This window comes from Zosterops lateralis (genome assembly GCF_965231275.1).
Source record: "Zosterops lateralis genome assembly, chromosome: 11".
Lineage (NCBI taxonomy): Eukaryota > Metazoa > Chordata > Aves > Passeriformes > Zosteropidae > Zosterops > Zosterops lateralis.
Window position 1 is genome coordinate 10,573,866 of NC_139771.1, and position 27,996 is coordinate 10,601,861.

Here is a 27,996-nt window from a genome sequence, read left to right on the forward strand (position 1 = left end):
AAGCACCATCTCTAGCTTTATTAGGCTACTGCAGCTCTCAGGGATCAAAACAGAAGCAACAGCATTCCCCCATCCTGCAGGCTGATGAAGGAATTCATCGAAGTGTTCATAAAAGTGTTTTACATGCAGTTCATCAAGGCTATGGATCTACGGGAAGTTTACATTAATACTTATGCTGCTAAAATGCGAGCTCTTGTAAAAACTCTTAAGGAGAAAGAAAAATCTGAGCGTTTACAAACCTACCAGACACACTCCTTTCCAAACAGGTTTAAACAATAAGTCTTAACAAGATTTTCCTGAGGACAGCTATCCCTGAATTCCTGGAAGAAATATGGGATACTGTGAGGAAGACACAAGCCTCTCTCTTTGGAAGGTAACCCGGTACTGTGCCCGAGAGACAAGGCAGGTGGACAGAATGTGGCAGCCTCTTCAAATCCCTCCCTCTGAAACAAAAGCAACCTCCATGTCTTGAATGCCCATATTTCAGACAACCTGTGTGGTATCCAAGGCTGCTCAAGATGCAAGAGAAATTATCCGTCTGCAGAGAGAAATGAACTGGTCTTATTTCCTGTAGTAGGTAAAAAGAAGCTAACCAAGGTCACTTTAGCAGAAGTCAAAAGATGCATAAAACAATTATTTTTAGCATTTTGTTTGATGTTTGCATGCATCAGCTTTGACCCAACAACTTTTTATTATAAAAGGCAGCAGGAATAAAACGAACATTCCAAGTAAGACCTGCTCAACTTGCAACTCCAAAATATACTTCCAGTGAACTTCATCAGAACAACAACAAAAAAATTTAATAAAATAGCCTTAATATTAGAAGAGTCTCTCAGTCAGCTGGCTTCATTTGAAGGTTAGTTTGTGTTCTGCAATCTAAAATTATAATGGACAGGCCACTCTACTCCCAGCTTTTATTCAGTCCTATTTTACTACTTCAAACATATACTACCTAAATTTGTATACTCTTTAACAGTAGTTAATCTTCAATTAAAATACCTAGAGCAGAAACTAAGATAACTGGTTTAAAAGGTAAAAGCTTATTGACAAAAATGTATTCTTCATATTGCCTTTTTTTTAAATTCAGCATATTAAAAATGTCATTTTTATGACTTGGAAAAAATCTTCAGGAATAATGAAGGCTAACAAAAGACTGAAGAGCAGTAATTTAAAAAGCTCCATATGTAGCATCCTGATTACTGTATCAGTCCCATTTCCATAACGAAGGGAGAAGTCACCAAACTGCTGCCTGTCCTTTCTGGTGACAAGGAAAGGGCAAAGAGGACAGTGTGTTTCGAAGGCATCATCCTTCAGGCTCTAAGGGAAGAACAAGAAGTCTCCTGCAGTACAAGATGTGGGAGTCAGTGTCCAGCACTTTTCTGGAATACGGTAACCCCAGCTTTGGTGGTCCTTGCACATGTAGTTAATTTGGAAGCAGCCGGGTTCAAAAGTTTATCCTCCCTTTTTGACCTGCAAAGGTTTAGTGTGTGGGTGTGCACGAGTGTGTACATCATACCACACAAGCTGAAGATGTGCAGCCACAATACACACAGTGTGTGAACGTTTATGTGTCAGGGTTTGCACACATAACATGCTGCATCTTCCTAAATACCAAAACATCATCCAGTATACACTGATGTGCACTGGATGCAGCATTCAGCCACCCCAAGCCAAACACAGCCAGCCTACACTTCAAAAAGCTTCTGGAATTTTTAAGCATAATTTCAAAAAGACAAACTACTGGGAAAAAAATTAATTGCAGTATTACCTACTTAGATAAACAGATTGAACATGCTCCAGATAAAGTACACTGACCAGTTCTGCAAGCCTGACTAGATCTACACACTAATATGCCCACCACAGGTACACCCAAGTAATGGATTCAACAGCTCAGGAGTTCTCTTCATATTTACAGTGCTTTTCATCACAGACACTGCAGGATAAAAGTGTAAATGCTGGAGGTTCAGTAAGACGGGCAGGAAGATTAGAGAGCATGAGGAGGCTGGGGATGACTGAACACCATAAGTTCATGAGTAACAGTAACAAAAGCAGAGTCACAGACTAGTGGAATATTCACAATTTGGAAGAATGAATTCTCCAGCCAACATCTGAATATCTTCTTGAATTGCAGGCAGAAATCTTTGATCTTGGCACAAAGGATATATTTTTCAACCATTTGTCATTTTAGAGCTCAGAGACAGAAGCAAGTCAGCTGAGCTTCAGTAACTGCAAAGTGCTCCTCAGCCCATGATATTCACTACAAAACATCTTCACTGGGATTTAAAGAGAGATCTGGGGTTACGAATTTATAGCACATTTGTTATGGGGTTTGAGCACTCAGACAGTCACTAGCACTGAAACAATACACAGTAACTTATTAAGTCATGGAAATAACACTATAGTTGAGTGCAGCAGTTTTCTCAGCACTTGTGTTATTTTGAAATCTTGAATCAATTGTTTACAGAAGCTCTTCACTTGTGTTCATAGCAATAAGTGCTCTACATACCAGTGAATCTTTAGTACTTCCTAAGTTGCAGCATGTATGAAATAGTGGTTTCTTTTATTTAAATGATAAAAACTAGCACATAATGGATAAATAGTTCATGATGAGTGTAAGATACAAATTTTTAAACAGAGTAAGCACTTTGTATTTGTTGATGAACCTGTAACTTTCAGTCAGAATTATGTAACAATAACCCTATTCCAAACCAGTTCCAAACACAACAAGGCGAAAACACTCTGTATGCAACAAAAATCAAGTAAAGTAAGTAGGCATAATGGCATAGGAGGAAAACAAAAGTTACTTAACAGAAGAGCCCATACATCAGCAACAAACTGAGAATTCAAACACAAGATGGAGCCCCAGGGGGAACACTTAATACAAAGACACTACAGAGAGCAAGCCTATCAAGATGAGACTACTTGACCAATGTCAAAAAACGGAAATCTTTCTTCAAAAGTTCCAGGGACCAAGTGAAAAGTTAATGTTCAGAGCTATTGTGCATTTCAAACTTTCTTATGACCTAAAAAAAACCCCAACAAAACAAACAAACAATCTATCCAGCTTTATGGGGAAATCTCCAGTTTTCAAAAAAGATGTTTTATACACTGCTTTAGCATCAGATGTGATGCCTAATACATGAAAAACAAAGATAAAAACTCTCCAAGAGAACAAAACCTTTATTTTCATTGTTACACAGTAATCCTAACATCTAGTCAGAGAAAACACTTCCTATTTGTGTTTCAACACAGTAGTACTCAGCTACCTAAAAAAAATCCCAAACAGATGAAATAAATAATAAAAATTCCAATATATTGTATTAAAGCAGATAAATAACACTCCCAAAGCAATAAAAGAGAGAAGAATGGGCTCACAATGCCCTGCAAGGCTTTGGGCTGGTAGGTCTATGAAGGGATACCAGCCCTCACTGTTGTGTGAGAGGGACAGCACATTTATTCTCTCATAAGTAAAATCTGTTTTGTAAGTAAAAACTGGGAGTAACTCTACACATTTGATGGTTGAAATGAGAGGACAACTGAACCAGCAACTGTTGCTCAAACAAGGAAAACAGAGGGACAGATACTGCCTTACAGAAACCTCCAAATTATCACACAACTTGCTCTCAAATTTTTGCAGCCCTAATAGGCAGACATTTACACTGGAAATTAAGAAACCCAGGCCTAGGCAGTTTTGCTTCTTTGGCTTCCATCAGTTCATAACATTATTTCAGCCCTGCCTCAGCTTCCCCACTTAGATAACAGGGTTCCTAATGCTACAGTTCTTTATACAATACCTTGGAATACAGAGTCCTTTTTCAACCTGAAGAAAAGCTACACATTCTGTGTAAGTTTACAAAGTGTCATTGTTGATGAAACAGCCTGCTCCTTTCAATTCCATATTTAAACAACGTTGCTGAGGTCTGAAGATGTTGATTTATTTCTGACTTCAAAAATTTTAAAAAAGGCTTTCCATGGAGATGTAATTCATGAGTCTAACATTTCATCAAATATGCTTTTGTTAAGTGTGGTTGAGCAGGCACATTATTCAAGGTAATAAACTTTAAGTCAAATCACAGGCAACTGAGCAGCTCCTGTGCTTTTTCTGTGGTCTCTGCACCTCCACAGAAGGCTAATTATTTTACAACAAAACTTGAGAAGTGTACTTTTTACCTTGAAGCCATATTTGTTCCTTGTTTCACTATTTCCGTTTCCACAGCAGGAACTCTTGCCTGCAGTTCATACTTTCCCATCAGAACCACAGGGCTTGAACCATCCATACACCAGCAAAAAGAATCATGTTGAAAGTAAATTACCTCCTTAAGAAGCATTAACTTCTGTGTGATGCAAAATTTAAATCACAACAAAAGAAAACACAGACACAGAGTTCAAAAGTCAAAGAAGAATCAGAAGTCTCTCTCAGCTTGCCTAGATGTGGGTTTTTCAATGCTGCTGGCAAAAAACCCAAACCAACAAACCAAAAACCTACTGTCCTCTCACAACAGAAACAAAAGGTACCAGAAAGAAAGAATGAAAAAAACCCAAAAACTAGTAAGCTGTATTTACTAAAAACTTGATCTATTTGGGTCCTTACAACGAAAGATGCATATATATAATTACAGAAAATTATTAAATCATCCAGAGACTATCTCAATTAAAGATAGGATATTTCCTGAAAGTACAACTTTGGTTACTTTTCCAGATGCATTTCAACTCCTATGAATTAGATAACATCCAGTTTTCTTCTGAAGATGAATCCCCAACAGAGAAGGAATGCAGTGGATCAAAACATACTATTATGACAAGCAATTAAAAAAATATAAATTACCAACAGTCAATGCCAACAGTCTCCTGGCTAACCCAAAAACTAACCTGAAAGACAGCACACTGCAAAAGCTCCAGAAGATGGACGTATATTGGTGCTAAACCAAAAATCCAGTCTTCTTCACTGTCCTGCCATAAATTTGCTGGCAACTTATCTAATGTCTCTACATCTCTGCTCCATGGCTTTCTAGAGGGAAAAAAAGAATAAACTCCATCTGATATGAGACAGGCACTAGCTGAGGACTACCACTCCCAAATGTCAGTGAAAGGACTTGAAACAGTTACAATCCATTATACTCATATTTACATTATGGATATAGCAATAAAATTTGCATGTGAATATACAAAACTTCAGACTGTCCAGCTTCACCCAGAATTTTGCTGGACAGGAACTCTGCAGATAATGTGCACATTGCCAGAACTCAACAGTCTTATGGGGGGGTGGGGGAGGGGAAAAAAAAAAAAAAAAAAAAAAAAAAAAAAAGGCAGCCTTAACCTCTTTGCTCATACTGAGGTAGGCAGATTGTGCTGAGTTATTTGAGCATATAAGCTGTTTGAATTCATTTTTACATTGAATATAACTTTCTTGACTCCTATAATTTTTTTCTTTACCAGTGCCAAATTTGCAGAAAAAGAGTCCTGCAAAAGTAAGCAGTTTCATATTCTAAGCAACAAAGCAGATGGCTACGATGAAAATCATCAATACTACATCAGCTCCATTCTTAAGACAAGCCCCAAGATATGCTGACATAAAAAACAGAAGTCATGGAAATACAGAAACAAAAGTCTCAGGGCATTGTTTTGTACAAAAATAGATATTCCTATTTTTAGAAGGGAAAAAAAAAAAAACAAACCAGCAAATGTATTGCTGAACTGTGATGGAAAAGGGAGTTCCCTGACTATACAAATTGTCAACCTCACCCAAAATAAAGCAAGTGGGTTGTTTTGGATTTTTTTTTTCACCTGTTATGACCAAGTGACCTTCTTAATGGAGGTAAAGTCTATTTTAATCCCTTCAGTTGTCCTGAAGCTCCTATTTTATCTTTGTCAGTTCTATAGACTAGTCTTTCACATGTACCCCTGAACCCAACCTTTAAGTTGTTTCCTACTTGTGGCACTTTTCTGAGTGTTTTTGAGGGACCGACAATCACATATGCTGGAAAAGGGCCTCCTGAACAGAAAAATGTGGGGTTCTTAATCTTCTTTTCTTCTGTTACAGCTGGGATTAAATGCTTGAGAGATGCAGTTTTTGTGTTCGGACTCAGATGTTCTTTAATTCTGAGCTATAGTACAATCTCACAAGCTGTGAGTTCTAGCTAACAAGGTGGAAAATGGCGCTCTCTCTATCTCTTTCCAAAGGTCTTTTAAGTGCAATTTGTCCAATTATGAGAAGACACCTAAATTATTTTTACTTTTAACCCAATATCCAACTACCCGTGGTCTGCAATGCTGTCTTTTTTACCCAATTACAAGAAACCACCCAAAACCATGAAGAAGAAGGTGAAAAAGAAGAACTTTGCTTATGCCCTAAACCCTCCATGTTGCTTTACATATATTACTGTATATTAGAACCTTAAAATCTAAGTTTTCCACCCTGTGATATTACACACTTCCATCCAAACTCCACACTCATAATCCCAGCACTATCACTCAATTTTGGAAGCCTATTCCATGGCCTCAGGTCAAATTAAGTGTTTTCTTGAGGATCAGCACAGAAAGCCTAAAATTCTCAGCTTCCAGAGTTACAACAGAAAAAGACTCACACCCACAAAAAATCTGGAAAGAGACAAAAAAATGCCATGATACAATACCATGTGCCAGCCATTTGCTATTCAGGAAATCAGTCTTTGAAAGCAGCATCATAAAACACAGCTGAGCAAATGAAAAAAGAAGTCCCTCACTTTAAATCTAGGTATTACAACTGTCTCTGGTAAGAAAAGAAGGGAGATCAGCAACTGTACTAGGAGACAAATCAGAACATGTAGTACTGCTCCAGGTGCTAAAAACACTCACTTTTCAGGAGCTGGAACACCTGGGGATTATACATGGCTCTCCCAGGGCAGCCAAAATGCACACACTGTCTTGAATCAGTGCTTCGCAAAAACCCATTCTGAAACCCATGAAACCTCTTTAGACACAACACAGTGAAATTAAATGGCAGGGATGCTCAAACTGCGGCTCCATCTTCCTCCAAGCGCTAATACAGTGTTCCTTTGTATAGCCTTGGCTGCAAGCCCACTAGTTTCCCCACTTAATGCTTAGACGAGCTGTAAAGCTTTTATATTTGTGAAAGCACATTGAGAAACTGCCTGAAAAGTGCCAGTACATGCCTGAAATGCCACTAGCCTGTACCATCTTAAAATCACATGCAACATTAAGAAAAGACTGATAAGTAAGACTCATATAAAACAGGTCCAACAAACCCAATTTAATAAAAGAAATTAACTTATAACTACTGCAATCTTTCTCCTTTCATGATGATCAAATATGGGTGCACAGCATCAGCTTTCAGCAAGGCTGGGGGAAGGGGAAAGACTTAGCAGTTGGTCACATTTAGTGAGACAAAGCTGGAAGGAGGCAAAAGGGTAGTAATTCAGTGAAGAAACTCCAAAAACCTAGAAAAGCATGGTAGCCTCCAGAGATGGGGCTTGCCAAAAGGCTATTTTGGGGATAGCTAGGGCTACAAAGCTGCTATTAAGCTTCAATCCTTAAAATAAGCCCATAAACTCAGAAAATATTTATCTGTAAGGGTGGCAGCCCAATAAAAGTTTTATGAATGTTTTAAAACTGCCCTGTCAAGGAGCTAGCCACTCAGTCACCTCCCTCTCTCCTAAAAAACAACACAAGCAAGAAAGTTCGGCCCATGTGTCAGATTCCCAAGCAGGAATGACAGCACAATTTGAAAAATGGCTCTGCACCTCCTGTACCCTTTCATGAAGCCAGCAAAGCACACACCTCCCTGCTGGGAACAGGGCCCTGCCACAGCCTTCCCTCTGTTACTGCAAGCATCTCTGCACCATCACCCAGCCCTACACACCTTCTCCGAGATCTTTCCTTCTTCCTCTTACTCACTGCATGATGGGGAAGGGGGAAAAAGAAATCAGTATATATGAACAGAACACCACAGATGATGGGAAAATACAAACCAAATCTGGTTTTAAAGTTTAATTTCTGAAATCTTCTTGGATCCAGAGATGGCAATAACATTTAGTTTGTGCTGCCCAAATGAACTGGTCACTGTTAATTTGGCACCGGCTTGGAGATGGACAATGGGCCAAGTGTAGAGGATTGAAAAAACTCCACTCTGGACTTTCAATGTGTCCCATATTTATTAACACCTAAAAATTTCCGAGAAAAATCAAGCCAAAGTAATGCAGACAAAAAGAGTTAATTCAAGTAGAAGAACATAATATTAATTTACAAAACTGTGGGAAGCCTGGAAACACCAGACGGAAGAGTGATGCTGCTTCTCCCTCCTGCTACATATTTTTTCCTCTCCTATTCCCCACCATCACCAAATCTAAAACTCCAAATCTAAACAAAGCTCAGCCAGAGCTTGGCACATTCCTCAAAATCCAGGGGAGGAATAATCACTGGCAGCAAAATCAAAGTGGGATGACAGATAAGAATGAGCAAGGAAAAACTGTTTGCAGCCAACCAGACTCTCGCTGCTCACATGCAGAATTTGCCATGACAGTAATTAGGTCCCATTTAAAACAGCTTTCAAAAAAATGAACAGCAGTTTGTTCACACTTAGTCCACTCTTCCTAAGCAGCACCATCCTATATGGTTTCTTCGTTTTCAAGTAAAATGGTTACAGAATTAACACCAACACAAAATGCCCAAAGAAAATAACCCAAACCTCTGTGGCAGAACAGAGGGTCTGATGTGCAGTCATACAGTGGAGCACACACAGCTCCCAGGCTGGTGGTGCAGATGTGAGGCTGTGGCCAGCCCAGGGATGGCTGGCAATGCAGATGTTTCCTGTCACCAGTGTCATGTTTGTGCTGTTACACATTTTTATTTTTGTAATGTATTGTGTTACTCCATCTATCTTAGTGAATTGTCCACCTTGTAAAATTCTAATTATATTATTTTCTTCTTGTTATCTGCATTATCTAAAATTATTTATACTATTATAACCTTGGTTTCAAACACTGGTTATAAATATTGTTACAAAAGTTATGAGATCAGGGCTCCTATGCATACAGAGAGACAAATAATTTACTTTCTAACTGCTCTGAAATGCTGGAACATAATTTTGTTTCTCCAACATGCTTCTCTAGCAAAAATTAAAAAACAACCACAACAAACTAGAGGGACAAGATCCAATCTGTCTTCCCTGGGATCTCAAAGCAGTAGCATTCCTGAAGCTGGTACAACACTGTCTTGTATTTGAAGCTTTGTTGGCCACTTCTTTCTGGGGGCGCAGGGCAGTTGCTGAGCCAGAGTTTGGCAGGAGTAAGTGCTCTGTTAGATTAAATTTCAGCATAATGTTCTTGATAGGAATCGGAGCACCATCCTTAAAGTGCAACGGGAGGGTAAAACGCCAAGCATCAAGATGGATGGTTTGTTTTTATTTTTATAGAGATTTTCTAAACCTCAACTTTCACCTCTTAGCCCCCTCCCTCTCCTGTTCTCAGTCACCTCCAATACTCCATCTGTCTGCTTCATTTAATAGAAACCTGTATTTCCTAGCTAATGGATGCATTTGGCTAAGAAGATAATCTCTTTGTGTTCGCTTCAGTTGCCACATTCCTGTTATCATATTAATACTGATTAAATACAAAACCAAACACTCAAGTCAGACCCTACACATTATTTAAAAGTGACAAGATGTTCATATTTTGGTACTTTGAAACCTCAGCCAGCATGGAAGTGACCTCTCCCCCTCACTCTGAACACCTTTCAGCTGGGATGCCATCCATATGGATTTGTACAGAACAGGATACTTTTAAGAGCATTGTCCTAACTGAGAACACTAGACAAAGTTCAGGTTTCCTGAGAAGCTCTAGGAGTACACACACTGATCTCAAGGAATTGAAGACATTGTGGGTCAAGCAGCACAACACCGGGAGTTACAAGACAGGAAGGGTCCTTATAGATCTCTGCTCACTCAAAAATGTCCGCTGGCCATTAATAGCCCATGTTTGTGCCTCAGTTTACCCATCTGTATGAGCAGATACTTCACAAGCTGTGCTGTAGGTGTGCAGCCAGATATTTATTAATGTCTATTTGGGTCTGCACAGCTACAGACTGAAGGTGTTGCAGAAAAATAAAGTAAAAATAACTAGACATCAAATCAGCAAAAATTAATTCAACAAATTCTGGGATTTAAGCCAACTTCGTAACACATCACACTCTAAAATCAGCCAGTCCCACATGTGATAAATAACACTTCTAACCCTGAGCAAAGTCATCCTCAAATTCCAGAACAACTCTACTCATCAGAACTACACTGCAATAAGACGCAGATGAATTTGCACCATTCCTTTCTCATTTCTCATGTGACCATCATCCTCTGTGAAGGATGAAAACCGGGACAGAATAGCTATGGAAATCAGAATAATGAGATGCATGCTTTAACTCCCTGTATGGTTCAACATGAAATCATCACTAGTTTTTTTTAAATAAAAAAACTATTCACATAACTACTTATTTATTTGATGTTTATCCCATTCAATTTAACGGACTACCACTGCCAAGTCAATAGAAGCAGAAATTAATACGACAACCTCAAAGTTCTGGTGAACTTAGGCATGTATGTCACTGATTTCTCAGAACTGCAATCAGTAAAAGCCTGAGTTGCATGTTGTAGGCGTTGTTTGTGCACAAACATCAAGCCTCAGAATGAAAGCACCATAATTACACACACTACACATGCAAATTATTTATGAGTTCCTGAAGACAGACCCAGTGTTCCAGCCACTCTGATTACATCTACCTTTGAGACCAGGTCTGAGCTGCACACTCTGTTCAGCCAGTACTTTTCCTAGAAGGTGATGTGACACCTCCTGAGCAGCTTTGGAGCAGACGAGGTTACAGCATGGTCAGGAAAGCTCCCTCAGGATGTCAAGAAGGCTAAGCTAACCTTCTGAGATCTGTATAAACAAACAACTGAACATGGAGAGCCTTGAACCGAGGGACTGCTGTTTATCTAACCCCTGAACTGCAAAAGACATCAATCCCTGCCTTATTAAAGAAATGCATACGCTAGCCAGGCATGCCTGCTTGATCAGCTCTCTCCCATTCACAGCTTCTCCAGGGTCGGAGGAAGTTTCAACAGGCCCTGCTCCATAAATAAAATCCTTCTGGCTGGCGATATCTAAATTGTATTAAGACTGGCTCAGACAGCTTCAATTAGAAATAATCGGCAGGGGTGGACTGAAATACCCTCCATCTATTTGCTTACAGATGGTCTTTTCCTCCCCAAGCCAATTCTACCTGCTTAAACGAAAGTAGTGGGGAATCCATAACATGCTTACATTTATTCTATGTGTAATACATGTGTATGTATGTCCTGAAATCAAAACCTAGTATCTAATATAAGAGTAAAAGCTTTAAATACAGAGGTAATCAACAGGTCTTTAACAGAAGATTCCCAACCATCAGGAAGCAAATCCAGGAAAGTTCAGAGACTGAATAACACAGAGCCTTCCCCATGTTTACAACATTTCTCTCATTTCTTAGCCACCTGAGAAGCAACATTTGTGTATACTACAAATCAATCTGTTCTTTATGAAGATTAGTGAAAACAAGGTTATTCAACCAAAACTCACTTGCAAAACTCTACAGCACAGTCTTCTTACAAGAATAAGTATTTATTAAAGCTCAAAATCTTATAGAGAAATGACATTTAAAATCTGTTGTTAATCTAGCTATATTTTTTTTCCAAATGTCAAATAAAATGTTTCTTTCCCTGTGCTTATAAGAAATAAGTTCTAAAAGAGACTCACTTTTGCTCCAGCATACATTTACTGTGAAATCTAATCACATATTTAAGATTAAACACTAGTGAATTGCACAATGATCAACTGAACAGGAATAGTCAAGTTGTAGTATTTTCACAGATGTGAGAAATTAATTTGATTTTTCACAGGAATAAATTTTCAGATATTAAATTCTAGTATTTTCCCAAAACAAACCTTTCTATTTGGCCTTGATCAATGGAAAAATATTCTTAAAAATATTCAACTTCTCTTGAAAGGAAGAGTAGTTAGTCAGAGAGCCTGGGTCAATAAACCCAAGCTTAATTTTATTTCAAGTAAAAAATAAAACCACTGATAATTTACTGAATAAGTCAATCTTGCTCTGAACATGCACAGTTTCAAGACAGAAAAATAAAATGCACAACTAAATCCAATTACATTATGTCCTCAAATTACTCTCTTCAGAGCATAACAAGGAAAATATGAAGAAAAACTAGGGGAAAGAAGTCTTGATTGGGGAAGCAGGCATCAATTTCCACATGAACTCCAAAGGGACTATCATCTTTGAACATCTTCTGAGGAGGTACTTGTGAGACCAATCGATTGTAATGAGCCATGAAAAGAAAATCCCCAGTTCATGATATACAGCCTACTCTCCTGTCAGCAGGAACTTGCATTCTTTAGCACATTTTCAGTTCTCAAAAAACATCTTCTTTCTCTTACGCTTGGCACAGCCTGTGTTACCATTGCAGGAGCTTGCAAAGATAATTCATTGCAATCATAAAGAAAGCAAATGCATATTCTTCAGACTGTGTTCATGCTGTAATACCAATCCTGATGAGCTGATACTTCAGCAGGCAAACACTCCTTCACCTAACACATCCATGCATCAACCGGCTATATCAGGGAGGGAGAGTGTTGCTCTTTAACCTATAGAAAACTGAGAAGGTAAACAAATGCACTGAGGAGTAAATACATACTGCAGCAAATTTGTACTGAATTAAAAAACCTCAGGTGCACAGCAAAAGCCTACACCACACAAACAATGTTCTTCATTTACATAAAATGACACAGTTTAGGACAGAGCAACAAAGTAACCAAAGGTCCATCTTCTTGGTTCACAGTTCTGCATATATATACACAGACATACATGTACACACACATACACATATATTTCCCTTTATAAAAAAAACTCTAAAAAGCAGCAGAGGCTGTTCTGGGTTCATGGGAAGGGGCTGCAGAAGTAAAAAAAGGCAAATGGCCAAACCGTGAGGGAATTGAGTGGGGAGGGGAGAGTAGAAATGAACTGGGGTAGAACACAAAAAAAATCGAACAGGGTAACTCATCAGTTGTAACAGGAAAGAGTAGGTTCTCTGAATCACCTAATTGTCTTGATTTGCTAATCTGAAATAGTTGACAAGGATGAGGAGAAAGCGGTGAGGGGAACTGAGGGCTCAGAGGTTTAAAAAAATATTGTCATAAAACCCATAGCACGAAAGCATGCAATATGGAGTTCTTGGGATTGGAGTTACAACTTCAGATATTACATGAAAGACTTTTCTAAGCAGAATAATGGTCTTCTCTACCATTCCTGTAACTTTCATTCCTTGTATTAACTAATTTTTAAAGTATTTTTTTCAAATTCAGTAATACTGTAGCTACAGTATTACTGTACAGGCAGGAAATGCTTTTGTTGTTTACATATAACATTATACAAAATCATGTTACAGCAGAGCCTCCCCTATGAAAACAGGTCTATTGAAGCTCTAGTTATTTCCTATTCTTTATTAAACACTCAAATCCCTTTGTGAAAACACAAGCCAAAGACTGCTTTACAGAGACTTCCTTGAAATCAATGCACACTATTAAGAACAACTATTTTTTTTTGTCCCTAAACTCAAAACATGGATCAGGCTCTCAAGGTTAACGTCTTTGTCACACAACAGTTCTCATACACTGCACAGTGGCCACTGTTGCAAGTCAATACTTCAAATACTCTACAATTTGCAAAGCACAAAGCTCTATGCCTCCAGGAAGCCCCTGTGGTCTATTTTTTTACTCAAACTTCAAAAAGCTATCAGAACAAACACTGGTGGAAAGGGAAGGTGAAAGGCCCAGGGGATGAACGAACAAAATCAAGTAAACGAGCACAAACAGTTTACAGAAAGGGAGAGAAATTTCATGGCAAGGGGGCAATCTGAATGCATGAGTGACCCTTGTGAAGACTTCAGAAGATCAAAGTTATGTAAAGGCTTGTAACCTAAGTATTTTCCACCTAAATACTGCAAGCCGTGAGTGAGAACTGTAACATCCAAAAACTAGCATCCCATTTTGGACGCAAGAAAGCAGAAATAAAGACGCAGGAAATAATTCCTTCTTTGGTATTGTATAAATAAGCCACAGACCTGAGAACACAAAATTTGGATTCATGGCTTCCACCTCCTTTCTCTAAAGGGCCCTTTGGTCCACCTGTCTACAGAGTATTTCAGTCATCTCTCACCAAAAAACGTAACCTTTCAAAGTAAAATTCCACCTTAAACATCTAAAGAAGTCATTATAAATTGTGTATATCCCCTGCATTACTTTTTGGAGAATTCAAGGATCATTTTAAAACCTACTGTGTTTGGGCTGTTCGATCATGTACCTGAATCCCTCACATTTGGCTGTACTGACATCAGCTAAGTCCTAAGCAAGAAAAAGGGCCCTTCCTTCCCAGAAAAACAATGCTTAACTGAGCAGCAGTAAATCAACAGAAATTTTTATGACATTTTGTAGCTCTTCAGAAGAAACTGTATTTTGTTCTTTCTGTACATTTTTCCACGGCATTCACTGAAGCATCCCAAACTTGCAAAGGCCAAGTATATGAGAACGCAATTAAAAAATATATATATTCTCATTTGTTCTAGGAGATACAGATATTACCAAAATATTATTTTTTGATGCTCTAAGGTTGCTTAGCCAAACTGTATAGACACATAATAAAACCCACTGTTAGTTATATTCCTTTTCAAGAAAAAAAAAATGTTTTCACATTTGAGATTACAGCAAGCATGTACTGAATTGGCAAAATGAAACACCTAAAAAGGACAACAACAAAAACCAGGCAGAAGGTAACACATGCATCCTGCTCTTATTTGCAGGATGTGTGGTACATTAAACCTCTGTACTATTTCATGAAAGTAAAAGCAATTGTGTTGTTCCATGCCATGTACTAACCCAAACTGTTTGCAACTTCAGCAGCATAACCCCAGTGAAGCCAAAATTAAACTAAGAATTTGACCTGTAAGGAACAGGATATTTCGGTTGTAGTGACTATGCAACGCATCTCCACTTAAAATGAAAAATATCAAAATTAAAAATGCAGCAGAAATGTTAAAACCTGAATATTCTACAACTATGTGCTTATGGAACTATCACATATGCAAAACAGGGTAGAATTGCTTTTATAGGGGGAAATAAACTTGTTCAGCTCCTCATTTGGAATATTTAATTTTGCCTCCTACCTACACGTTGGATTTTTTCCTCCTTTTTTCTTCAAAAAAGTAACCTCCAGTAAAGGAGCCTTGAATAAAGGATTTCCTAAGCACATGAAGCAAGACTCAGGACAACCCAATGGGCAGTTGACAAAACAGCAGCATGGAGCCAAAATATATTCGATAACTTGGAAACGTTGTCCAAGGAAGTTAATGGTGATGTGATGGCAAATACAAGCACAGAACAAATACAGGCAAATGGAGCAGCCTGTTTGGCCACATCCACTGCAGACATGACCTGCCAGAGAGCTGGACTGGGCAATAGGCTCCAAGAGTTTACAGCTGCTGTTATAATTATTCAAAATTCAGCAAAGTAGCAGCCCTAAATGCGCAAGATGCTTATTTTCTCCTAGGGAATGCAACTTTCCACAATAACTACATTCCCCCAAAATAACAAAGCCTGGATTAACTGGAAAGACTTACAACCACAAGAGACTCTATGCAGAAGTAAGGTTATTACACACAGCAGCATTTCCAGCTCTCAGTTTTACCACAAATCTCAAGATAAGTGCACCTCTTTTGAAATCTCAGATCCTAAAAACATGCAACTGAGTGCTAATCTCAGTTTGTTTAATTTATGTATATAGCTCTTGTAGCTTAAGAGAATCTTATATATGACCTGAGTTTATCTAAGAAAAGAAACAATCTTTACAGATTTTTTTTTCTTTTAATAAAAAGAAAATCATTCTTTGTGGGCTTACTATTGTGAGTACTTTGGACAGCTGACTACCAGTGTCACTGCCAACTGAAACAACAACTGATCTGTTTCAAAAATACCTGTAAAAACCCACAGTTGTCTCCCAAGCTCTTCCCACACTATCAGATCGCAATTTTATCCTCAAATTAAGATAAATTCTATTAGAGTATCTTTCTATTTTGCAACAGGGATTTGAAACTTAACTTCAGGATAACTAGTAGAGCAATTGCTGTTCTTGGAGGCAAAAAAGGAAACTTAATTGGAATGCACTTGAAGCAGACTATTTTGGCAGCTCAATTCTCAACAGCCTCCATCTGCAGAGGGCAATTTCAGGCACACAGCTAGACTGGATTTTCCCTTCAGCCTTTCCTTTCAAGAGCTCACAATATTGCAGCACTAGAACATCCTCAGGTCAGAAAAATCACCTCTACCTTGCATATCCCTACAGAAGCCTGAAAATGCTGGTAGAAATATTTGAGGGCAAACCAAGCTGTTACTGGCATCCAACTTCAGGGACCAAGAAAGATGGGCAGGGGATGCAATAGCAGATTAATAAAAAACAGGAGCAAAGAGGAGAAAAGTGAAAGCATTAGCAAAAACTTAATCAAAGTGAAGGGAGGCTCCATGGAGATTGGAAACAAACATTAAGAAAATAAAATTTATGCAAGTGATTACTAAGTGGGGTTTCTTTTGGTTGTGGGTTGCAGTGTTTTTTGGGTTTTTTTCATTCCCAAGTGGTAGAATCTGTAGAAGTTAAGATACCCTATGGTCAAATAAATCCCATTTGCTGGAATTATTGTTTCTATTAATAGGATTCTTTTCCATAAATAGCACAATTAATTAATTTCATATTTACAGCAGGACTCCAGTGAAATGCAAAAAAAAAAAAAAAAAAAAAAAAAAAAACAAAACAAAAAAAAAAAAACACCTCAGTACAGGACAACAGGTCAATTACAAAGCATCACCAAAACCAGCGAAGTTTTTCTTGTGTGTGTCAATTTGGGGAATGCAATCACTCAATTAGACCTGGTATCATAATGCATGTCACAATGGAGAGCTAATTAAGATATTCTTTTTTTATATCTGAAGTTCTAAATGCTTAACTTCACCAACTTGTCTTTTCAAGGTGATTGTCTTTATAGATTGAGGCAGCACCAACATCCTTAACGCTTTCCACATACAAACAGTAAGCTCAGAAAAACACACTCTTCTGAGTTGTACCGAAATAAACTAAACACAAATTGAACAGGCAGCAAAGCCCAGAGTGAAAGCTCAGTTTGCTCTAGGGCTGAGCTCACACTTTCTGCAAGTGTGAGTTGCTTTGCTACTCAGGGGAGCCAAAAGGGTTCAGTACACACTGCTCTTTACTGCCATGGCAGTATTGGCCAGAGAGCAATAGCACTTCTTCCTGAAGGCCACCCCATACCCCTGTCCTTGAGGGGAGTGTGATGGTCACTGATGTGACATGGTCTGTAGGAAAGAAACACTGCAGTTACATCATGTGGTACAGATCCACCAATGTTCCTTCTGTTGCACTAGTGACCCTTCCATTAAGCTCCTCTTGCACAAGAATAGAAAGTGTGGGATGAAACTTCCGAGGATCTGAGCCCAGACGATCAGACCTCTTTGAGTTTCCTTGGGACTCAGCCCTGTGGTGACTCGATGGAGAGACAGACAGCTTTGATCCAGCTGTCCCAAAAGCAATTCTAATATGAAAACAACAAACAATAAGGCATCCACTGTATTGGAACTGGACCAAGGCAGTAACAAGAGGCAAAAGGCATGGTCTTGGGTCAGACGGGTACTTTTGCATCCCGGTGTGGATGGGGAGTTAAGGTGGGGTCTGAGGGAAAGGTCCAGTGGGGGATGATGATTAAGAATATTAAAATTCCTGCACCAAAAATTAACCTATGGTAATATAGAGAACAAGGAACCTTCTAGTAACATTTGCATACATGAACATGGGAATAAGCTTCTTGCTTATTGCATTTTGAATGGGGTTTCCCAAAGCATTTTTCCAGGGTTTTCTTCTACCCTAGGGAAATCACCTCTACAGTGGGTGGCAGTAAAACAAAAGATAAAATAAAAAAATTCCCTCTCACTCTTTTCAATGACCCAGAGGATTGCTATGTAGCCCATACTGCACCCAACACAAGGGCTTGCACAGGAGTTGCACTCTTTTCTTGCAGACACACTCAAATGCTGCTAACATCACCTGATGCCTGATAATTCTGTAATCCATGTCTGCTTGATGCTAGAGAAACAACCTGCTGGACAGACACTCCTATGGAAATTTCAAATCCAAAGAAGAGTCATAAGCTCCCCTAGGAAGAGCATCTGCTCTAGTGTGCAATGACCTGCTGTCTATAAAACCAATCTTAGTATCAATACATTCCCCCTTCAGAGCTCTCAGTTCAGAGATTCCATTCTGCAATTCTGTCATCGCAGACAAGACCAGGATCTCCCAATCCTATCATGAATGAGGCAGACAGGCAGTTGTAAGTCAGCACTTCCTTGACCTCTGTGTTCATTCAGAAGCAATGTACATAAATTTTGACTTTGATTCCACAAGAACACTCTAAGGTCGATAAATCTGGTTATTTGGCTTCAAAGGTCAATATGAGATCGCATGATGCCACCACTCAAAAGGTAGGCTTGATTCCTCCAGGCCAACCTTTTTATGCAAATGCAGTACAAATTCTTAGTTCCTATGTGGTCACCAGGACTTCCACATCACTACAGTTTAATCTGCTCAAGAGGGGATCATACAAGGAAGTGCTTCCTCCCTGCCAAGAATCCTCTCCCAGCCTCTGTCCATACTACACCAGCCAACTTTCACAAAAAGGAGAGGAGATTTATGGCTGAAGTACCACTAAAGGATTTTAGGTTTCACTTGGTTTAGAGGAAAGGGGAAAAGAGACTGTGAAAGAACAAGCAGAGCTAATCTCCAGCTTTTAAATAAAACACAGCTACACAGATTTCTTTACCCTTGGGCTTTTGTTTTTCCTCTTGACTGAAATCCTGCTCAGCCTCACCTGATACTGACAGGGATGGCAACCCACCAGACCCTTGCAGACAACAGTTTTTTTATTTTTGTTTATTAAAACAGAAGCCAGGCTGGGAAAACAAGGACATTAAATGTGCCTAAATTCCATTTCGCCTAAGAGAAGATTATCCTATTCTAATGCAACGCAAGCAAAGAATTCCAAATGTCAAGATCTCCCACAAAAAACTATGCTCCTTAGTGACAGGATGTTTAATTATTCTCAGGGCAATGAAAAGGTTTAGGCTACCCCCATTCCTACTGATGTCAATAAGGAGTGCCCTCCAAATCTCAGAGTTGGGAATGACATTTATCTACAGTCAACCATTCAAAGCTTGTCTCCTACAGTTAAGAAAAGTCCAACCCCCTAAAAGTAACATCCCACAAATGCCAGTTACATTGGTGTGTTGAGACCTACCTGAACAAAGCGACATATGCCTTGAATAGTAATGGGGGAAAAAAACCAAACCAACAAGTATCAAAAAGAATACAATTACGATAGCTCTTAAGGAGGAGGCTACAGAAGACAATGTGATACACAAATTATTTTACTGTTGTATTTTTCAATTTTCACATAATTTTAATTTCTCTCACGCTATTTAACCTCTAGTCAACTTCTTTGTTTAAGTGGAATGCTAAAAAATACTGAAAAAAAATTTGAATTCCACTTTTAAACCCTCAGTTTTTAACTGGAATTGAAATTGTGCTGTTCATGTACAGCTCTTACATCACAGCTCTCTCACAATGTCATTCAGTACTTTGCAAGCCAGTGTGGGATCTCATCCAATGAAAAAAGTGGCAAAACATAAAAAACACCAAAGATGCACCAAATCCACAATATGCTAAGGAGGAACATATTCTGCATCTCTACCCTTAATTCCAGATGTAAGAATACAAGGAATTCTCAAGAATAAGACACTTAGCAAAGTGAATGAATTCTGCCCAAAGTGCTGAATTCTGACCACTTTATGTATCGTTACACCAACAGTGCAGGATCCCAGAGAAACTGTGTCCTGGGTTAGGGAGAAGATCTGTGCTGTTACTTCAGAGCAGACTTTTACGGCACATTCAATCCCTCTTACCATGACAAGCAGTGGAAACAGTCAAATGGACTTGAGGCAAACACAAGGCAAAAAGTGACTGGCAAGAAAAGATAAAGTCATAAGCCAGTTTGTTTTCACCTGCTTTAAAAAACTTAAAACTCTTGTTATCGTGTATGGCTAAAAAGAACAGAGAAGCCACAAAGCTTATACTCCAATATTCTCATTTTTATCTCATTCTTATGAAAAGTGTCTTTTATTACACTTGTGTCTTTTATTACACTTAAATTACTCAATTCAGAAATGTGTTCAGCTCTTATGAGTGTTAGATATGCACTGCTTCTTTTGCATTAAGAAATAAAGTAACTCTTAACTAAGTCATGTACAGCAATTTTTAGTCAAAAAAAGGAGAATGGCAGTCACATTGCAGTGCCTCAGAAAGGATGAACAATTCACTAGAAATTAGACAGAAAGGAAAGTGAACCATGCCCAAGATATCATACCTGCTCCAATTAGATTTAAAAAGTTGCTACGTTGTACGATAATCAAACACAAGACAAATGCACTGAGCCAAAATCAAAGAAATGGGCATATCTAAAGTCAAACTTTTAGAAGATGTCAAGACACACAGCAACAGATCGTGATTTTGCAAATCAAGCATAGTTTTACAGGGTCAGTTCTTGGGTGAGAGACAGTTAAATAAAATCCACTAGGTTATTCAAATGACTTGCTGAACTTTCTTCTAAATTTCTTATCAACTGGCACAACATTCCTTGGTGCAAGGTATGTTGAAATAAGCATTTTCCAAAGACTGCTATTGTTAGTTTTTAACCTTCTTTAGAATAAGACACTTAAACATACAGTTCCTGCCTCACCAAACTTGTTCTCGAACAATGCTTTTCACTCATTGACCCTATATAGTGTTCAATTTACAGCTAAAACAGCTGCCATGCATCACCCACCTCAGCAAACCTGCCCCCTCAGTAGCTCGCTCCCTCATCCACACAAAGCAGAACTTTAAAAGCAGTGTCGTTTAAATTGTCTTTCAAATCCCGCTCTTTTTAAGCAGCTTATTAAACTACACAAACACTCTTGTGAGTTTAGAGATTATGTCCTACTTTTTATGCATTTGATCATGCAATCAGTCTAGAAAGGAAGCATCATCCTGTCACTTAGCAGGCCTTGAAACTTTGCCTTCAGTTAAAGCACAAACAGCTCCACAACTGAGCCCTACAAAACAGTAGATTTGCTAGCAAAAATTTTTTTTTTTTTCTAGAAAGTAGGTTATACCTTGACATTCAAACAATAAAAGCATGCCTGGACACAAAACCAGAATTGAGATGAAAAATTCATTGTACTTCCTCCCACCATCCTACTGCCTGCCTGTCTTACCGCGCACTAGCAAACATTCAGGCAAACTGCACACGAGTATTGTCAAACTGGAATACATCATCTTCCTCTGCAAAGATAATATGGCAGTGCAAGACATCTCTGCTATCTATCAATAGTCGACTTACACTTAGCTTTATTTCATGTTATTAAGCTCTTCTTCCACTTCCTTGGACCACCCTAAGGGATTCTTCTCTGTTCTGTTCTTCAAATAATTGTGGATAATGTTATCTCCCACTCAGACATCATTTAGCCAAGTTTCATACATTTCTTTTCATCTTCTTTCTCTCATAAATCAATCCCTTCAGCCTCTCCAGCATTCTTGCTGCTCTTCCCTGAATTTCTTCCAAACTACTGACATCTTTCAGCAACTGAGGAACTTCCAATTGCATGCTGTACTCTAGATGTGCTTTTTGTACTCTAAAGAAAAATAATTACATCTTTGCAAGAAATATTAATGCTCTAAGCCTGGAATAAAGCTAAATCAGGAATTTCATTACTTTGGGGTTTTTTTCCAGAATGGATAGTAATTATCCCCATTTCACAAAGCAGAAGACCAGAGAGAAGTATCTGACTTATTGCCGCACAAACAGTGCCAGAGTAAGAAACAGATGCACATCCTGCCATTCCCAGTCGTGGTCTGCCAAGTTTCAGCCCAAAGACATCAGATACTGTTCCCAGGCTGATCTATAGCAAACACAAGCCGTATCGAGTGTGATAGAACACTTGGGGAGCCCAACACTTGCTCATGTGAGCGGGTGCTGTTGGTAGCAGTGGGACCACAAAGGATCCTAAAATGTGCCATGGTCTATTATTACCTTTAGTAGTCAGGACACCAAATCTTTGACACATCCCCTTGAGTTTTACTGCCATGGAGAGGTTTGTTTCTAAAACCAGCCACCAGCTATCATCAGGTCAACTAGCTGAACAAGCTAACTTGGTTCTAGAGGCTGACTAGTATTAAATATGAGAGGACTGATGGACTGCCAGACTGAGGCAGTAAAAGGCAGTTTTCAACCTAGACATTTTCTTCCCTCCCACTCCCTGATACATTTCTGAAAGAATCATGGAAAAATAACTTCAGAAAAATTTAAAAAAAGGTTTACCCCAAAAAAAATGTAAGAGACTGTATGAGAGAAGGGAAGGATAAATAACGAGGGTAAGGGTGAGAGAAGTCTGACCAGTTAAATTAAAAAAAGCCCCAACCCACAAACAGGATACAGACACATTAAAAAAGCAACACTGATCTAACAAAGGAATGTGAACTGCAGTTGACTCAAGCAATATCACAGCAATGGCCCTCCCCCTACACACAAATCTCTGGAACTCTTAAAGAGACAGGTTTTTAGGCTCTTAAAAATTCTGCGCTTCTTTACCATTCCTTGATACCCTTAACCCAATTTAATTTATAAATTTTTAATTTAACTTATAGCCTTTTCTTTCCAGACAACAAGAGCACCCAAGTTTGACCCAGACTAAAACAAAGCAAACTAAGTTGTATTACTCTGCCTACTTTAGAGAGGTATTAAATTCTAGTATTCTGCTACATATTCTTCTCATTGAAAGAACAAACCATAAAGGATTCTCTGTTTCAAGGTCTGCTGTTAAACATCTGATGAGCGTAAACAAGATTAGATAATGAACACCTTGGTGAAAGGTATCATTTCTCCCCACTAACTCCAAATATAGAGAAAAATAACATTATCTAAATCTATATAAAATTTTCCTAATGTAACTGCTGGTTCACAATTACACTTCCTGCTGAAATCCACAGGAGTTCCAGAGACTCCTTACAAGGCTTCTCTCTGTCCCAGGAAGAACTATTTCCTCCATCCAAAAATGTAGAAATAGCAATGTAAATGCCATCCTCCTGTCCTTTTTGTTCATCAGGTTCTCTCCTCCAGGAGAGAAAAGTTACTAAGAACATTACATAATTACTTTTTTAAGCAAGACATCATCTTGATCTTCAGCTTTTCAGCTCTAAGATGATCTATGCATCATTTCATCGCCCACCTAAAGATATCTCAGTGAATCCATACAATCTTTTCTATACCATAAAACTAAAAGCAAACACGAATCTGGTGCAACCTTTTTCTTTAAATGTGAAGTGTGCTTGCTAATTAGGCTCTCAGACCTATTTGCAAAATCTAGCATTTGGTGACAAAACTAAAAGTACAGCTAGGATAGACTACAAGAGGTATTTTATATAGTCAGAAATTCTTATCCTGTAATAGGAAGAAGAAAGGAAACTTGCAGAGGGTCAAAATTAGAGCAGTTGCATCACACTCTAAATTAAACAGAGAGATAGACCATCTTCTGCAAGGAATCAGGAAACTCCACCTCTCTCTGAAGATCAATTGCTATGTTGACTGTTTGCTGCCATAGAATATTATAATTTCTTTTCTCACTATTCAATAGAAGTAATCTTGCTCATCTACCTAAGAGGGCAGGGGATTAGCTAGTGACAAATGGGCTGAAGACAAAACAGAATTACGAAAGTACTGTTTGGTATCCCTACAATCTTATCCTGCAATCAGGGTAAAATGCAACACCTATTACTGCCTTTTGAAAAGGCTCAGAACTCCTCTCCTGCCTTAAAAGAAGGAGGAAAAAAATCCCCAGTAAATGACACTTAGAAACTCTAGCACCCATCATTTCCCATGCTCTAACCTAAGGAGGCATAAATCCTTCCTGTAATTCACCAAGGATGAAAAATACAGCCATATATAATCTTATAAAACCAGGAGACACAAGCAATAAAAAAACTCTCAAGATGTTCAAAACCCCATTTATCAAGCAGTTTTTGCTTGAAGGCAAGTTAGGTAATAACATGCAGAACAGAGCCAATTTAAGGAACTTGCATCCAATATACTGTATTTAATAAGTAGCTACAGGTAAAAATGATTGCTGGTTTGCTTTCTTTTATTTGTTCAGAAGGGCTCTGGTGCAAATCACACATACATTAAGAGAGGAGAGATTACCACAAACCTCTCTGGGCACAGCACGATTTCTGTGTTACTGCCTCTTAGCAAGAAGTCATTTTGAGACCTGAGTTCATTGACACAGGGGATGTGGCTTCAGGCCATTTGGTCTCACACCATAAGTCACAGTCACCATCATGTAATTAGAATAGGTACAGCCCCCCCAGGATCACTGCTCCAACTGGGTACGAGCTGATTCCAAAACTTCAGGAGATTACTGGTATCACTTCACCTTGCAATACGGAAAGATTCTCTACATTTGACACAGATTAGTATTTGTTAACTGCTAAGCACCTACCTGGAATTCGGATTTTAAATTTACCACTTTGTCCAAAACCACCATCTATTATCCCATCTTCTCCTGTAGACAGTTTCACTTTGAGACCCACAAAAATCTGGATGTTTGTCTCCTTTTTAAACAGCGAACGACCAATCACACTGTAATCATCCATCACCTGCAGAAAAAAAAAATAGGAATTCGTAACTCTACAAGCTAAAGTGACAAGAAATTAAGCATGTTACAATGCTAAGTTTGGCGACTTCTACCACTCCACCTCTGACAAACAACTTACCTCCAAATGAGCAAAACTCTGGGTGAGTCATACAAATGCTGAGTTTAAGGCAATTTGTGTCTAAAACAATAGAAGACTATGAACTAACATATTTCTGCTTCTACCTCCCTTATCACAATACAGGAAGAATAAAACCTACAGAACATGCTGTAAAGATCAGTCAATTAAAATACTTTTTCAGCTTTGAAACCTTCCCATGAAAGTCACTGAAGCACCAATGCTGACCAAATGTTTATTCCATTATTTATTCTATAGCTAAGTACATTATCACCTATATAAACATTCTCTCTCTTAGCTCCAGACCTGCAGTCCAACAGCTATGCTTCCAAAGAAATGACAGAGTTTCTAAATAGAGCCTTTTGAATACTCATCTTTGCATACATACTGATTTGTTAAACCAAGAGCCTTATGACCACTGTATCCAATTTTAATTTCAAGATTTGTAACCCAATGGGAAGAACCATTCCAAGCAGAATTTTTAATTAAGCTATCAGGAACAAGAGACAGTGGAATTGGTGGGTAAGGCAAGATAAACAACCCCCCCTTAGGCATTACACAGTATAAGGTGCAGTCAAGTGAGCCTAATCCTGTAGGTGTGAATATCCTTGTACACCCAACACTTGCAGTTACTCTACCTTGTAGACGTGGAAGGAACATTTATTTATCAGAATAAATATGGTGATATTACTTAAATCTTTCCAAAATTATTTTGTGGTAAAAGTTGCAGCTCTTCATCATATCTCAGGAGACATTTTTAGCTACACTTAAGGGTTGCAAAGATCAAAGTGACTGATAACAGTAAAGAATTGCCATCAGTTCTGATCACACTCCTTTACTCAGTTGAAATGAACTCAAAATATTGCCAGTTTATTAAGCAACTGTCCTTCCCTGAAGCCTCCTCCATAAACTATAATGCATATACAGACTCAAATCCCTAGGATTGTTATTATTTTGTTACATATATATGCCTCCATTTTAATGCCAATCTCGGTATGGTAGTAAATCTAGCATCAGAAATTTCATTTTTCTTTTATTTTAAACAGAGCTTATTTGTTCAGCTATAAACAGCCTTGAAAGGGCTGTGCAGTATCAGAGAGCTCAGGTAGGATCCCTCCCTGTCCCAGACCAGATACAGGATGAGAAATACCTGTAGCCCTTCCTGCTTCTATCACATGGAGATGACAGCTCTGGGCTGGGTGCAGCCAAGGCTGTTGGCAGAAACACCCAATGCCTCAACAACACTCACTGCCTGAACTTCTCATCTTTCCGCAGAAGGACATATTTATGTTTTTTGTTGTGTCTGTCCTCTCTCACGGCTTCAAAATAGCTTGTGAAACACTGATGGCAGTATCACTGCTCGGCATCATTCTGGCTTAAATGTAAAACTGTCTTTTCCTAGAGCCCTTGATAATAGGTGGAGGTAGAGTGGGGAGATAAGCTTTCAGAAACACCTTTCTTTGGGTCTGAAACAGAAGACTAGAAGAAAAAGAAGCTGTTAATTCTAACCTGAAGAAGCACTTACATTCTCAAAACCTATTTTTTTTCCAGTTGCAGTGGCTGGAGAAATCAAAATGTTACTTCATCCTATAAATCTTTTATTCCTAAAACAAGAATTTCAAAACTGTTCATCCCTCTTGTCCACTGCTGGCTAGTGCTTCTCCCCCTGTGTTTGAAATACAGATGGTACAATATGCTCCAGGGAGGATCTCTAACGTATCTATTATTTTTGCAATTATACCTAAAATGGCACAGGAAGCCGACTTTAAAGGCCGGCATCTTTGGAAACATCTTTTATTTTTTCAAGAGCACTTCAAAGTTATCTTTAACTTAATTAAAAATGGAATTACAGGATGAGCAATCATACTAGGCTAGCATGGTTCAGTTTAGAGTCTTCCCAGCAAGGCTGTCAGAAGAAACTCCAGTGATTTCTGTGAACAAGTGTTACAGGCATCAAGTACCTTAGAGTAAACCAGCAATGATAACCTATAATTAAGTATTAGAACAGAAACAAAATATATCAGCATTTAGTTATGCCACCCTCGGTTAAAACCTTGGAATTAAAAAAACCCTTATCTTTTATAAAGAGAGGTGCTTTTTAGGGTCTTGCTTCTGTACACTCAGGATAGGAGAGTAAGAAAGGACTCCAGCTGCACTGTTCTTTTCACTCTAATGGTCACAGAATCACTAGGTTGGAAGAGACCTCTAAGATTGAGTCCAACGCGTGCCCCAACACCACTTCAACTAAACCACGGCACCAAGTGGCACGTCCAGTCTTTTTTAAACACAGCCAGGGATGGTGACTCCACCACCTCCCTGGAGAAGATGATTCCAGTACTTTATCACTCTTTTCATAAAAAACTTTGTCCTAACAACCAACCTAAATTTCCCTTGGCGCAGCTTAAGACTGTGTCCTCTCGTTCTGTCAGCTGCTGCCTGGAGAAAGAGACCAACCCCCACATGAGCACAGCCACCTTTCAGGAAGGTGTAGGGAGTGAGAAGGTCACCTCTAAGGCTCCTTTTCTCCAGGCTAAACAACCCCAGCTCCCTCAGTTGGTCCTCACACGACTTGAGTTCCAAGCCCCTCACCAGCCTTGCTGCCTCCTCTGGATGTGCTCAAGCATCTCAACGTCCTTCGTAAACTGAGGGGCCAGAACTGGACACAGCACTCGAGGTGTGGCCTCAGCAGTGCCAAGTACAGGGGAAGAATGACCTCCCTGCTCCTGCTGGCCACACCATTCCTGACACAGGCCAGGATGTTGTTGGCCTTCTTGGCCACCAGGGCACACTGCTGGCTCACATTCAGTCAGCTATTGACCAGTGCCCCCAGGTCCCTTTCTGCCTGGGCACTGTCCAGCCACACCATCCCCAGCCTAGAGCACTGCAGGGGGTTATTGTGGTCAAAATGCAGGACTTGGCACTTGGACTTATTAAAACTTCATCCTACTGTAGTCTGCCCATTCATCCAACCATTCCAGGTCTCTCTGCAGAGCC

General features: G+C 39.0%; 1 protein-coding gene across 4 annotated transcripts in view; it reads right to left on the reverse strand.

Annotated features, from left to right (window-relative positions):
- Positions 1–27,996, reverse strand: part of EEFSEC (eukaryotic elongation factor, selenocysteine-tRNA specific) — a 124,854-nt gene that overhangs the window by 19,383 nt on the left and 77,475 nt on the right. For all 4 annotated transcript variants that reach the window (XM_083869665.1, XM_083869663.1, XM_083869666.1 and 1 more), the window contains exon 6: positions 24,732–24,888. In XM_083869665.1, coding sequence (XP_083725791.1) covers positions 24,732–24,888 — 157 coding nt within the window. The remainder of the gene's footprint in view (positions 1–24,731; positions 24,889–27,996) is intronic.